Below are 14,348 nucleotides of genomic sequence, written 5' to 3' on the forward strand. Positions count from 1 at the left end.
GTACGTATTTTATATTAAAAGTTTCAATAAAGCAATCCTTATAATTAAAGAACACATTAATAATTTAAGTACAGTTGTGATTCTTTTAATAAGTGTTTAAGATGGTTTATGTCTTTTCTGTTAATTGCTTAAAATTTAAAATATAGAAGTATATTTAAAATATATTAACTTAAAATACAGAAGTACCGGCCAAACCATGCTGCCAATCCTCATTGGGCACCCTGGATGATGAGCCCAAAGAAGTGTCACTAGGAAACAAGAAAATGCCAGTCAAGGAATATTTTTCGTATATAAAACAAAGTCTTGACACTGTACAAATAGGTCTCAGTTTTAATAGAATGGAGCTTCATATACTCTAACAGTGTGAAACTTGAATGATATTCATCTGTGCTTTTTCAAAAATTATCGAATGGTTTGTCACCTCTTCTAAATTTAGCATTGACTGTTACCACTATTACTGTTAGATTTATTAGCCAAATAGCGTTAAGTTTTATGCTATCTTAAAACTTTTTCCTCTTTTGTTTCTCGGATAAGCTTCTGAGGAACTCAATTTTTATGGAGTATTTTAGGTATTAAAATTAAAGACTGTCAGCTACTATAAAGCACTGAAATTTTAATGTATATAGTTTCAGATGGAACCTTCTGTTTGAAAGAGTTCAGTGTGGTTAGAGTAAGGTCAGTACCCAAATTATAAATAGTTTGTTTTCCAAAGGTTCATTTAGAAGTAAGAACTGTTGGGACCTCCCCAGCGGTCCAGTGCTCACGACTCCATGCTTCCACTGCAGGGGCCAAGGGTTCCACCCCTGGTCGGGGACATTCCACATGCCGCACAGGGTGGCCAAAAACAAAAAAAATTAAACTAAATAAATAAAAGTAAGGACTATTGCATAGAACTATCAGTACTTCTGTGGCGATACGCATTTAGAGTTCGAACATGATGTCTGGAATAGATGTCTTGCAATAACAGAAATGAGGTTTCTTCTACCAACTCTCCCAAACTGCCTTGCCTAAGAAAAGTGGAAACTTCCCCTGCTCTTCTAAGGCTTTGATGTGAAAAGGAAGGAAGAAATAAATAGAAGAAAAATCTGCAGCAAGGAGGAGGACCTGAGCATTGAAATCTCAGCTGGCATGTTTAATTGCTGTTGTCCTGTCGCTCAGCTGAATTGAAGGTTTCTGACCTTGGTATCAGTTAAGAACTAGTACCCATACCTCCACTTTAGCAGGTACCCTCACACGTACTTATCGCCCTTTCAGATGAAGAAGTGTGGGCAGGGTACTGTATATCAGAATACGCATTAGCCCAGCGCGCTTCCCGTTGCTTGTACCTACCCTTCCTTGTTCTTAGGGGCAGCTCTTTAAGTTTGGTTGTTCCATCAGGTATTTGAACTTCCCTTTAAAAACTGAAGCTCTTTGGCTTTCCTCTTTTTCTTTTTTTTTTCTTTTTGTTTTTCTAAATAAACTTTGAAAATGTGTATGCATTTTTAAAGTTGAGAATCAGTTCAGAACTTGAACCTTTTTCTTTTTTTTTTAAACTCCATGAGCAAGAAGTTAAATATTGAGACAGATATTCTCTGGCATTGGTGAAACCTTAAACAGAGTAGTCAGAGAATGAATAGTTGGTGTTAATGCGGATGCACTCATTACCTAAAGGGTAATACCTGCTTTCTTCATACTGGGGGTGGGTCAAAGTAAGTCTTTAGAAGCAAGAAAAAGAATTCATGTAGCATTTTTGCTATGTCTAGTCAGATTTCCTTCTGATTTGTATATGCAAATATTTTTAAAAAGTAATTTTTACTCTAATTCCATAATTTCCTGTAACATTAATAGAAAAATTCACTTTAAATTGTCTAAATTTCACAACTTTCGGCAAAGCTATATGGGAAGAATATCTTAAAGAAATTGGTCCTAAAATACAGAGATATGACATTAGGTGATACTGTTCTTTGTGATTTACTCCTTCTTGTGCTTCTGAGGCTTACCTAAAATCAGGTGACAGGTCTGAAACTATTGTCTCTATATATTTTACCCAAATCTCCTTACCCTCCATCTTTATCTGTTTCCATTTCTTATCCTCCATTTTTTTGTTCTACTCCTTGTATTTCTTCCGTACTGAAATTCACTTTTTAGCACATGCCTTAATTTTGTGTTGTTTTATAAGGTTTTTATTATTATTTTAGTTATACTTAGTTTACAGTTAGTTAGTTCAGTGAAAAATAAATCTGAATTCAGGGCCCTTGAGTACTTTTGGGTTCAGGTATAATAATAAAAGACATGAGTCTGGGTTTATGTACAGCCTAAGGAATCACTTTAAAATAAATTATATATGTTTCCATCTTGATTCCTGACATATACCAGGAGAATTAGATGGCTGAGATTTTTTTTTTAATGTGGGCTTGTTAAAAGATGAAGGTCCTTGGAGTTTATCTATTTGTGTCTTGCAAGGTTGAAAATAAGGCATAGATAAAAGGTCAGTTTGAGACTTTTGGTATTGGGAGGAATATGGCAAATTTATATTAATGATTCACTTAAAACTATTAAACTTGCGTATGATTTTTCTGATCACTTCTGAAAGTTCTGTTTAAATAAAATGAAACCAGACTTTCCAATTACTTCCTTTCGACTATTCTTATGAAATTAAAAATGGTTATTAAATTTTATTTGCCACCTTCTACCATAAAAGTGATGGAATATATTAAATAAGAAGACAGATGCTAGATAAATAAGTAAGTCCTGCTTAGGAAAAAGAAATACAAATGATATTGATAATAACGTAGATTAATAAATTAATGTAACTTTTAAATTATGTGTCCCTTGAAAGAACTATTCTAGTTGCTGGAACTCTGTGTTCATATAGGTCTCTCTTTGTGGCTTTTAGATGATCATTCTCCCAAAAAATGATCCAATGATAAATCTTAACACCCAGTCAGTTCATAATTTTGCTTATGGCACTGGAGTACCAGCCAGAGGAAGATGACTGCCAGTGTCTCAACTGTTATGCAGGAGAGGGTATTTTATACTGTTTTACCACCAATATCCGTTGACTTTTAAATGCCCCATTACATATGACATGCACTATGACATGTGATAACATGTATTGAGATTTATTAGTGATGAGGAGTGTCATTTCTAGAATCTAGTAATTTGGGGCAAACGTCCAGGCCCCATTGCTTGTGCTACTGGCATCTGGGCAGTAACTGCAAGAGGTAGATGAGAGTTTACTCAAGTAACCTTAGGTATTTTATAGCTATTCTTTTTCTCCCTCTCATTTCCTCCATTCCCCCAACCTAAACCACAATCACTGTGACTACAACACAAATTCAGGAACTTTGAATGAAATCCCCTCCTTCTACGTTTATCCCTTGGGCTGCCCTTTTTGGGGTTGGTGGGTCTTTTAAAAGAAAAGAGTGGAATGTAACTTTGTGTAGACCTTATTCTTATTATTTACTGTGTTATAAAACAGCTTTGGATGGTTTATTCATTAATATGGCTCATGGAAAATTACCTCCTTCCTCTTCCAAATTACTTGGCTTACATTTATTTATTTATTTATTTATATCTTACTTTTAATCTAGATTGTGGAAGGCATGAAGCAAAAAAAATGGAGTATAGAAAATGTTTCCTTCGGTTCTGGTGGAGCTTTGCTACAGAAGTTAACAAGAGATCTCCTGAATTGTTCCTTTAAATGTAGTTATGTTGTAACCAATGGCCTTGGGGTATGTCACTGAACTTTTACTCTTGTGTTGTTACTATCTTATGTATGTATGTTGAATGCACTTATTGAACGCAATAGTCCAAGGATATATGGTCCTGAACTGTTACTGTATTGTCAGGTACCCCTGACCTTGAGGCAGAAACAAAGAAGGAAAAGAGACAGGGGTGATGACTTCAGAAAAAAATGGAGATTTGGGAAAATGAGAGATTATTTAAGAGAGATGATGCAGGTCAATTCATTTCCACTACTTCAGTATATACCTTTGAATCAAAAAGGTGACCACATTTGAGCGAGAATGTCAGCTAACCTAGCCATCACGTATGTAAACTCTGCAAATATGTAAACACTGTCAAAGAATGTTTTAGGAAGGTGAACTATGACGTTTGAGTTGTGTTACTAGAATCATGTTCTGGTAGCCTTAAAACAAGGGAACCCAAGCTGCAAGCAGCTGAACAACAGTCTCCCTAGCTCTTCAAAAGCTCTTGAGAGTCTGTGTACTAAAGGGTGTGTGTAGGGGATCCTAAGAAGACATGGGTTGGTTCCCTACCTTAGTTCACCACCATCTTTCTTTGGCGAGTTCTGGGATTGCCTCTTCTGCTTCTCCTTTTATAGCCATCTCCAGTTGCTTCTTCCTTTCTGATCCTGAAACATTGTGCTCTAGGTCTCTAGGTTCTCTAGGTCTTCTTTGCTTCTGACAGTAACAAGGTAATAGAATAAAAAGTAACAAAAGGGAAAAGGTTATGAAATAGGAAAGGCTTTATCGCAGTAAACTCCTCCTTCCCTTGCCACAGATTATATAATTGAGTTGACATAGATTGATTTTTCAGTAACACACATGTGCTATACTTAGATCAGTTTAAGGGCAAGGCATAATACAAAAGGAGATACCTTAAGGATCACATTGTTAACCTCAAAGACTTACTACAGATGGAGTATTAGTATTCTACACTGGTAAGAAAGGATATCCAGGATTTGGATTTTGTTCATACCTTTTTCATCACAGAGGACTCTGTCCTCCAAAACAGGCTAGAGTCTTGTCTCTAAAAGCCAGGTGTGGATTGGTTTAGTTATATGTACAAAGTGCCTTAAAATTTATATAAATTATGTACACACTTTTTTTTTTTTAAATGGGAGTTGAGTGAACATTTCTGATGATTAGTCTTCTATTTCTCCAACTTTCTTAATTTGGATTCCAGATTAATGTCTTCAAGGACCCAGTTGCTGATCCCAACAAAAGGTCCAAAAAGGGCCGATTATCATTGCATAGGACACCAGCAGGGAATTTTGTTACACTTGAGGAAGGAAAAGGAGACCTTGAAGAGTATGGTCATGTATGTATCTATGCTGATTTGGGGGTTTTTTTTTGGTTTGGTTTGTTTTTTAAACAGTAGTAGGTTGACTCTTCAAATTAAGAAAGGAAGCTTATATGTTCTATTTTATTTAAAGTGTTTACAGTTGCTGACCTAGCCTTCCAAAATACAATGAAAAACAAGAAATGGCTAGGTAGTAAATATGAGACTTTTACATACATTGGGTGAAATATTTTGTAACATTTCAAAAAAAATTACGGTTTTCTACATAGTGACCAGCAGGGAGTGATTGATGAGCTTCAGTAAGTTTGCATATATTTGATCTTAACTCTTATTGCCAATTAGCAGTGAATCGTTTCTGAACAGGAATAGTTAAGAATACTTAAAGGATGCTGTTCTTAGACTACTCATAGCTGTTTATGTTATAGTAAAACTTTGGTAATTTTATTAGATAAAAGAAGGGCTATCCAAATTCTAAAATGTTGTTAAAGATAATTCCCTTTTTCAGAACAATAGAATCCAGTTCAGATGGTTTTCTTTAGTCTCATTTGATTCTCCCAGCAGCTCTAATGACTAAAAAAGGCAAATTACGTTATCTTAGTAGTGTAAGATGTGAAAACAATGAGACTTGATTCAGATTATATAACTAATAAATGGTGAAACCTAGACTTAACCAAGTTTTCTGATTTTAGTCAACGAAACTAGAAACACATATAGTATGCTAAAGTAGTCTCTATGCTTGTTAACATACAAAAGTACACTTATATTCCTGAACTCAATATTTATAAAATTTCTGTTTTTAAGCCACTGGATTGAAAAAGAAAGTACTCCTTTTTAGAGGAGAATTCCTCATGAATATTCATATTCTCAGAGGAGGGTTTACACTAAACATAAACACACTTATTACTTTAGACGTTTTTAACTTTTGATCCTTTATACCACATCACATATTTTGCTTGCTTTTATTATATTCTTTTAAGATTTTGAGCCAGAATTAATACAATATGATTTTTCTGTTTAATGAAAAATATGTATAAGTCCCTAAAACTTTTAGAATTAGATTCCTTTATATAGCCTGTTATGCAGTTCTTTGCATAGCCTTCACTTAATTCTTGTACTACCAAGACTTTGCTGAATTGGTTTATCACACATGGACAAAAGTCACTTTAGACATGGTCATAACTATGAGTAAAACAAGGCATTGATTTTAAGAGTATGTGAATGATACTCGAGAACATTTGAGTCACCAATCAATTTATGATCATCTAGACATTTTGATTTAATAGGAACCACCTTTCCTCAATAGATTAAAGTTAAATTCATAAAGAAAATGTCACAGCAAGAGCAGTGTGATTTGAAACAACACAAGGACAGATGATAAGATTGTTTCAAGATGGTGGAGTGGGAAGACCCTGAGCTCAACTTCTCTCTTGGGCACACCAAAATTACAGCTATTTACAGAGCAAATACTGACGAGGAAGACCAGAATCTACCAGAAAAGATCTACAACTAAAGCTATAAGGAAGGAACTATGACGAGGCAGGTGAGAGGGGCAGAGTCACAGTATAGTCAAGACCCATACCTGCAAGTGGGCAACCCATCAACAGGAGAAGAATATAATTTCAGAGGTTCTTCCAAAGAAGTGAGGGGTCTGAGCTCCACCTCAGCCTCTCCAGCCTGGGGCAGGTCCTGCACCAGGAAGATAAGCCAGCAGGGCTTATTTCGGGACACCCAGGGGCCTGTGGGAAATAGAGACTCTACTCTTAAAGGGCACACACAAACTTACACATGCTCTGAGACCCAGGGCAGAAGCAGTAGTCTGAAAGGAGCCTGAGTCAGACCCAGTAGCTGACCTTGGAGACACCTTGGGCCCCTCAGCTAGCTGCTCTTGGATCCAGCCCCACTCACTAGCAAGCCAACACAAGCTTCAGGACACCCTGGACCCCATAGCCAGCTGTGTTAGCAACTGCCCCTACCTACCAGCTGTCTGACACCAGCCCTCAGGACTTGGCTCTGCCCAGCAGTGGGCTGACACTAGCCCCGGGGTTCCACAGCTAGCAGCCTTATAACTCAGCCCCACCAACCAGCCGTGAGCAGTCTACACACAAGGCCTGGCAACCAACGAGACTGGGGGCCAGCCGCATCTACCAGACTGCCTGCTGTAGTCACTCTGCCACAACAGAAGGACCCAAGCAACCCACATAGGAGGAGCCCTAGAGCAGCATATAGCTCTGGTGACCAGAAGGGTTTCACTGCTGGGACACAGAGGACTTCTACAAAAGGCAACTTCTCAAAGGTCAGAAAACGTAACCAGCCTACCATGTACAAGAGTTCAAGATAATGATCTTAAAAATGATCAAAGAACTCATGAAAAGACTGGCTAACCAGAGTGAGAGGTTAGAAGTTTGTAACAAAAAGTCAGAAAATATAAAGAACCGGAGATTAAGAATACAATAATTGAAATTAAAAATACACTAGAAGGAATCAACAGATTAAATGACACAAAGGAATGGATCAGTGAACTGGAAGACAGAGTAATGGAAATCACTGAAGCTAAAGAGAATAAATAAAAAAAAATGAGAACAGTTTAAGATACCTCTAGTACAACATCAAGCAACTAACATTTGCATTGTAGTAGTCCCAGAAGGAAGAGAGAGAAAGGGGCAGAGAACATATTTGAAGACATAATAGCTGAAAACTTCCCTAACCTGGGAAAGGGAAGCACAGAGAGCCCCAAAAGGATCAAATCCAAAGAGGACCACACCAAGAAACATTGTAATTAGATTGGCAAAAATTAAAGAGAGAATATTAAAAGCAGCAAGGGAAAAGCAACAACTTACAAGGGAACTCTAATAAGGCTATATAATCTGACTTTTCAGCAGAAAGGCTGCTGGCCAGAGGGATGGCACAATATATTTAAAGTGATGACAGGGTGAAACCTACAACCAAGAATACTCTCTACCTGGCTAGGTTTTCATTCAGATTTGATGAAGATATCAATAGTTTTACAGACAACCAAAAGCTAAACGTTAGCATCACCAAGCCAGCTTTACAAGAAACGTTAATAGGAGTAATCTAAACGGGAGAAAAATGCTGTAACTAGAAACATGATAATTACAAAAGGAAATACCTCATCAATAAAGGCAGGTATATAGTAAAGGTAGCAAATCAAGCATATACTAAGGAAGTTTAAAAGACAAACAGTAAAATCACCTATATCCGCAATAAGTAGTTCAGGGATACACAAAACAAAAAAGATATAAAATGTGTCCAAAGCAGTAATGAGCCTAAATGTAAGACATGATACCACGAAACTCCTAGAAAAGAACATCGGCAAAGCACTCTTTGACATAGATCAGTCTCCCAAGGCAAAAGAAATAAAAGCAAAAATAAACAAATGGGACCTAATTAAAAGTTTTTGCACAGCAAAGGAAACCATCAACGAAACAAAAAGACAGCCTACATGATGGGAAAAGTATTTACAAATGATATGGCCAGCAAGGGGTTAATATCCAAAATATCCAAAAAGCTAATATAACTTAATATCAAAAAAACCAATCCAATCTAAAAATGGGCAGAAGGACTGAATAGACATTTTTCCACAGAAGACATCCAGATGGCTAACAGGCACATGAAAAAATGCCCAACATTTGCTAATTATTAGAGAAATGCACATCAAAACCACAATGAGGTTTCACCTCACACCTGTCAGAATAAGTGGCCATCATCAAAAAGTCTACAAATAACAAATGCTGGAGAGGGTGTGGAGAAAAGAGAACCCTCTTACACTGTTGGTGGGAGTGTAAATTGATACAGCCACTATGGAGAACAGTATTGAGATTTTTCAAAAAACTAAAATTAGAGTTGCCATACGACCCAGCAGTGCCACTCCTGGGTATATACCCAAAGAAAACAAAAACATTAATTTGAAACATATATACACCCCAATGTTCATAGCAGCATTATTTACGATAGCCAAGATACGGAAGCAACCTAAGTGTCAATCAGCAGATGAATGGATAAAGAAAATGTGGCACATATATACAATGGAATATTACTCAGCCATTAAAAAAAAGAAGAATGAAATTTTGCCATTTGCAACAACATGGATGGACCTGGAGGGTATTATGCTATGTGAAATAAGTCAGACAGAGGAAGACAAATACTGTATGTTATTACTTGTATGTGGCATCTAAAAAATAAAACAAATGAATATAACGAAACAGAAACAGTCTTACAGATGCAGACAGCAAATTAGTGTTTACCAGTGGGGAGAGGGAAGCGAGGAGGGGCAGGGTAGGGGAGTGAGAGGTACAAACTACTGTGTATAAAATAAATAAGCTACAAAGACATACTGTACATCACAGGGGATATAGCCAATATTTTATAATAACTTTAAATGGATTATAATCTAAAAATATTAAATTATGTTTTACACCTGAAACTAATATTGTAAATCAACTATACCTCAATAAAAAAAATTTTTAAATCGTAGGATAAAAAGGAAACAGCATAATGACAAAAATGTTAGATAACGTTGTATGCGCCTCACCTTCAGATGAGATGGAAAACTTCGGCACAAAACTTCGGTAGATTACTTCTATGGATTTTTCGAGAGAAGCTAGAGGCAGATAATTCCTTAGTGAGACAGCAATGGCTTTACCAGACTCAAAAGGGAATTTAGTCCTAATTCTCTTAATTTGTCTTTGTTTTATCCTTGTGTGGATCAAATGGATTACACGTATCAGTGACTTTTGGAATATACACAGAGTTTTTAAAATCAGTGGCTATGCATTAGTCAAGAAATCAATATTTATGTTTCTGTTTTGGGTTTGGTTGCTTGTTTTTAGTGTTGGCTTTGTTTGTTTGCTTGCTTGTTTCTTTAAGGCCAAAACTTGTGATTAGAAAGTTTAGTAAATTACAAATTGAGAAGTTTAATCGGTGTTGAGTCTTGGCTAGGAACGAGGGAAGGTCTGGCAGGCTTTCCTTGCTGATCTGTCAGTCATGATTATCAGTGACAGCCATAGTTCTTCTGGGCAACCAAAGCAGTAAGCATCTTCCACCTGAAAAAAAAGAGATGGGTCAACTAGGTTTTTTCATTTTTCCTTTAAGGAAAACTGTTTTAAGAATGTACTTTTCAGATCATTCCTTTCCATAAAAGTTAAATATCTCTACATCCCATTTTAGATCATGCCTGCTCCACCAGCATTCTTTATGAATAAAGTCATTTCATAATTTGAACACTATCAACATCTCTGTGTATTTGACTAACCTAATTCATCAAAGCATTACTTAAGAATTTCGTTTGATAGTCTAATATCATTAAATTTTAATATTGTTATATTTGTGCAGGATCTTCTCCATACTGTCTTCAAGAATGGGAAGGTGACAAAAAGCTATTCATTTGATGAAGTAAGAAAAAATGCACAGCTGAATATCGAACTGGAAGCAACACCTCATTAGGCTTTGTTTTATGACTGGGTATGTGTGCGCGTGCCTGCGTGTGCGTGTGTGTGTGTTTACGTGCATGCACACACGTATACACCTGTGTGTGTGAGTATGTAATACATAATGTTTATTGTACAGATGTGTAGGGTTTCTTTGTGTTTTATGATACATTACAGCCACATTATTTGTTGGTTTATGGACATACTGCCCTTTACATTTTTTCTTTTTTCCAGTGTTTAGGTGATCTCAAATTAGGAAATGCTCTTAACCATGTAAAAGATAATTGCTAAAGTAAGCTTTTTAGGGCCCTTTGCCAATAGATAGTAATTCAATCTGGTATTGATCTTTTCACAAACAGAACCAAGAAACTTTTATATATAACTGAAGATCACGTAAAACAGATTTGCATAAAATTATCATGATTACTTTATGTTTATATTTAACTTGTATTTTTGTACAAACAAGATTGTGTAAGATATATTTAAAGTTTCAGTGATTTAACAGCCTTTCCAACTTTTCATGATTTTTATGAGCACAGACTTTCAAGAAAATACTTGAAAATAAATTACATTGCCTTTTGTCCATTAATCAGCAAATAAAACATGGCCTTAACAAAGTTGTTTGTGTTATTATACAATTTGAAAATTATGTCAGGATATACCCAATAGAATTACTAAACCTCACTGCCCCTTGTAGAATATGTATTAATCATTCTACATTAAAGAAAATAATGTTTCTTACTGGAATGTCTAGGCACTGTACAGTGATTATACACGTTGGTCATTGTATTGTACCAGTGAAATGCCAAATTTGAAAGGCCTGTACTGCAATTTTATATGTCAGATATTGCCTGTGGCTCTAATAATGCACCTCAAGATTTTAAGGAGATTTTTAGAGAGAATTTCTGCTTACACTCTAGAATATATACATAAATGTAAAATATTGACAGAAATGGAAGTAGTGTATTTTAAAGTAATTACACTTCTGAATTTATTTTTCCTATTCTATAGTTGATATGACTTAAATGAATTACTGGAATGGGTAGTGAGTGTACTTATTTTTAATGTTTTGATTCTGTTATATTTTTCATTTTTTTCAAAAATTAAATTGGATATTCAATTTTATGGACATCATTTATTAATTTTAAACTGACTCCCTCAGTAAATAATGCTCAGGCAAGTTCTTAAATGAAGATAAATTATCCCAAATGAAAAGCATGATGACATGAGTTTGAATAATCTGAACCAGAAGCGGAAAGTTGGCTAAATTCGGTGTTCAACATCAACGTGTTCTAGAGTGATTGATTGATTAAACTGCTAGATTCTGAATCAGTCATCACATTTGACTAGAGACCAGGATTTTTTAGATGTCCTTTCTGTTCTAAGGCAGAGATTGGCCAGCTATGGGCTTGCAGGCCAAATTCGGACTACTCTTTCTATAGATACATACTGTCTATGGTTGCTTTCTCACAAGAACAGCAGAAATTGAGTCATTGCAATAGTGACCCTGTGACCCACAAAGCCTGAAATGTTTATTATCTGGCCCTTTACAGAAAAGTGTGTCGACCTTGTTGTAAGAAAAGGAGTGTGCCTTGAGACGGAGTTTTTCGTTCTTTTGTCTTTTCTCATTTAAGAATCTGGTATTAGAAGAGTATTTAGAAAAGCTTTAACAACATGACATTAAAAGTGAAATTTTAAAAATGGAAAAGCCATAAATCATTTGGCCTAAACAGTTACATGAGAAAATATTTTATCACTAGAGTAATCTAATTAGAGGTGAGTTATCTTTATTAAACATCTTTTATACACATTATTATTAAGAAGAATATGGGTTTTTGCAGATGATTCTAAACACTTGTCTAATGAGAACAGTAGGCATCATTCACACTTCTAGTAAGAGTTTTCATCCTGTAATCCCTGGTAGAAAATCATTTTAAGCTGATTTATTATTTTTTAAATCTAAGTAAAGAGTAGGAGTATTAAGAACACACCTTTCTTCACAAAATATGCTAAGGGGCTTATAGAGAAGGAAAAGAAACTATTACCAATAACAACTTTGATAACCACCCATAATTTTGATTTTGCTTAAACACTGCAATTATACTACAGATAACAGTCTTTATACACTCTGAACTTCAGCCATTTCAGAGTATCTAGAGGAGTTTTATTTTACAACTTTCAGTGAATGCTAAAATCTGTACATTTGTACATGGCCATAGATTGGGGGATGGAATGATGAACTCTGTTATAGCTCTTAGCCACTTGGAATTGATTAATCCTGAATCCCCATCACGTAAGCACTTAGTATTTGGCCATCCCCATTCTGAGTAGCAACTGGGTGACATAGATATCAAATAGAACTCTGTTGTGTCACCCTTAAATCAGCCTGACTCTTGCAGACAAAAGCAAATGGCAAGTGTGGGTTTGCTCAAGTCATTAGATTTTGCAGTTTACAACAGTCAGTCCCCCTCAGTTCATAATATCCTGAAGTATTATTTGTATTTTAAATAGGAGATAGGAGTTCTGCATTAAGACTCTTTATTTGTACTCTATACTTAAAGTAAAATGGTTTTAATGATTATCCCTTATTTCCTTTCTTGAAATGAATTGTTATGAACAACATTTTATAATGAAATCCATCTTGGAAAACTAGAAAGAGAAAAATGGCAAGGTAATTATTGTTCTGTTTGCCATAATTTAGAATTCAAACTTAAACAAGTATTTTGTAGTTTTACATTCCTCTTTAACCCATCTAGTGGAGAATGTCAGCTTTTCTCCCAAGTTGTATGTTAAATCAATCTAATATGTATTCAACATCAAAGATAAACATGTAATAAACATGGAAATAAAGTTTAGCTCTATTAGTGAAATGTTAAATTTGACTGTGTGCTTCAAATAATGGCATTTACAGAGTTACCTTTTTAGGTATTCTTCCAGTTCAAAGAATTAGAGAATGAAAGAGGGAGAAACATCTAGGATGCCTCTTACTTTCTGCCTTGTGCACTCTATGGCAGTGCCTTTTACTAAGGACACTGGCGGAAGATCAGATTTGGGGGCAGAGAGCACAATTCCTCAGGTAAGATTTGAGGTGCCTTTGAGACATTTAAATGTGGATTTTAGGTAGCTGGAGATACCGACTTGGATATGAATGTGATGTATAGATGCTCACTGTAGACACAAGAGAGGATGCTTCTCTAGGCAGAGTATAGAGTATGGCATGGCAAACCACAGGCTATAGGCCAAATCCAACCCACCATCTGTTCTTGTAAATAAAGTTTTATTGGAACACAGCCATGTCGATTAGTTAAACTACTGTTCATGGCTGCTTTCATGTCACAGTGGCAGAGTTGAGTAGTTGTGACAGACCTTATGGCCTGCAAAGCCTAGAATAATTTATTATATGGCCCTCTAAAGAAAAAAAAAAATGTGCGGATCTCTGCTAATAAAGAAAAGAGGGCCCAGGGCAACACCATAGGCACTCTCAAAAGTTTTAAGTGGCAGATGAGCAGGCAGAGGAGACTGACAAGCAGTAGCTAAAGAAATGAAAGGAAAACCAGGAGGATGAAAGTCATGGAAGCCCAGGGAAGGGCTTTTTTTTTTGCACAGGTGTTGAATACTGCTGAGAAATCAAGTAGAGTGAGGGATTCGAAAGCATCTATTGGATTTGACCTCCTGGAAATAACTGGCAGCTTAGAGACATGCCCTTCCAGGTAGTAGAGGAGGTAGACGTCAGAAAGAAGCTACCTTGCGTAGCTCCCAAAAGTTGGAAGTGTGAAGGAAGAGAGAATGAGGCAACAGTGTGTCTCCCTTTCCCTTTTTAGGTACTGCTTTATCTCTGAGAAGGACCCAGGAAAGAGGGAGAAGTGGAAGACCAGAGAG

General features: G+C 36.0%; 1 protein-coding gene and 1 long non-coding RNA gene across 5 annotated transcripts in view; one reads left to right on the plus strand and one right to left on the minus strand.

Moving 5' to 3' along the window:
- The window catches only part of NAMPT (nicotinamide phosphoribosyltransferase), a 38,290-nt gene extending 26,698 nt beyond the window's left edge, over nt 1-11,592 (plus strand). The window contains exons 10-12 of the mRNA XM_082399860.1: nt 3,573-3,713; nt 4,909-5,043; nt 10,375-11,592. Coding sequence (XP_082255986.1) covers nt 3,573-3,713; nt 4,909-5,043; nt 10,375-10,485 — 387 coding nt within the window. The 3' untranslated portion in view covers nt 10,486-11,592. The remainder of the gene's footprint in view (nt 1-3,572; nt 3,714-4,908; nt 5,044-10,374) is intronic.
- The window catches only part of LOC309632395, a 76,915-nt gene that overhangs the window by 1,878 nt on the left and 60,689 nt on the right, over nt 1-14,348 (minus strand). The window contains exons 1-3 of one of the 4 annotated variants that reach the window (XR_014246878.1): nt 9,575-10,368; nt 4,260-4,403; nt 187-248 (exon numbers count right to left, since the gene is read on the minus strand). This is a non-coding gene — a long non-coding RNA (uncharacterized lncRNA). Of the gene's footprint in view, nt 1-7; nt 804-4,259; nt 4,404-9,574; nt 10,369-14,348 lie in introns of those variants that run through there. The other 3 variants (XR_014246879.1, XR_014246880.1, XR_014246881.1) reach the window with 3 other exon arrangements.

Source organism: Balaenoptera borealis (assembly GCF_965194805.1).
Source record: "Balaenoptera borealis genome assembly, chromosome: 7".
Classification (NCBI taxonomy): domain Eukaryota; kingdom Metazoa; phylum Chordata; class Mammalia; order Artiodactyla; family Balaenopteridae; genus Balaenoptera; species Balaenoptera borealis.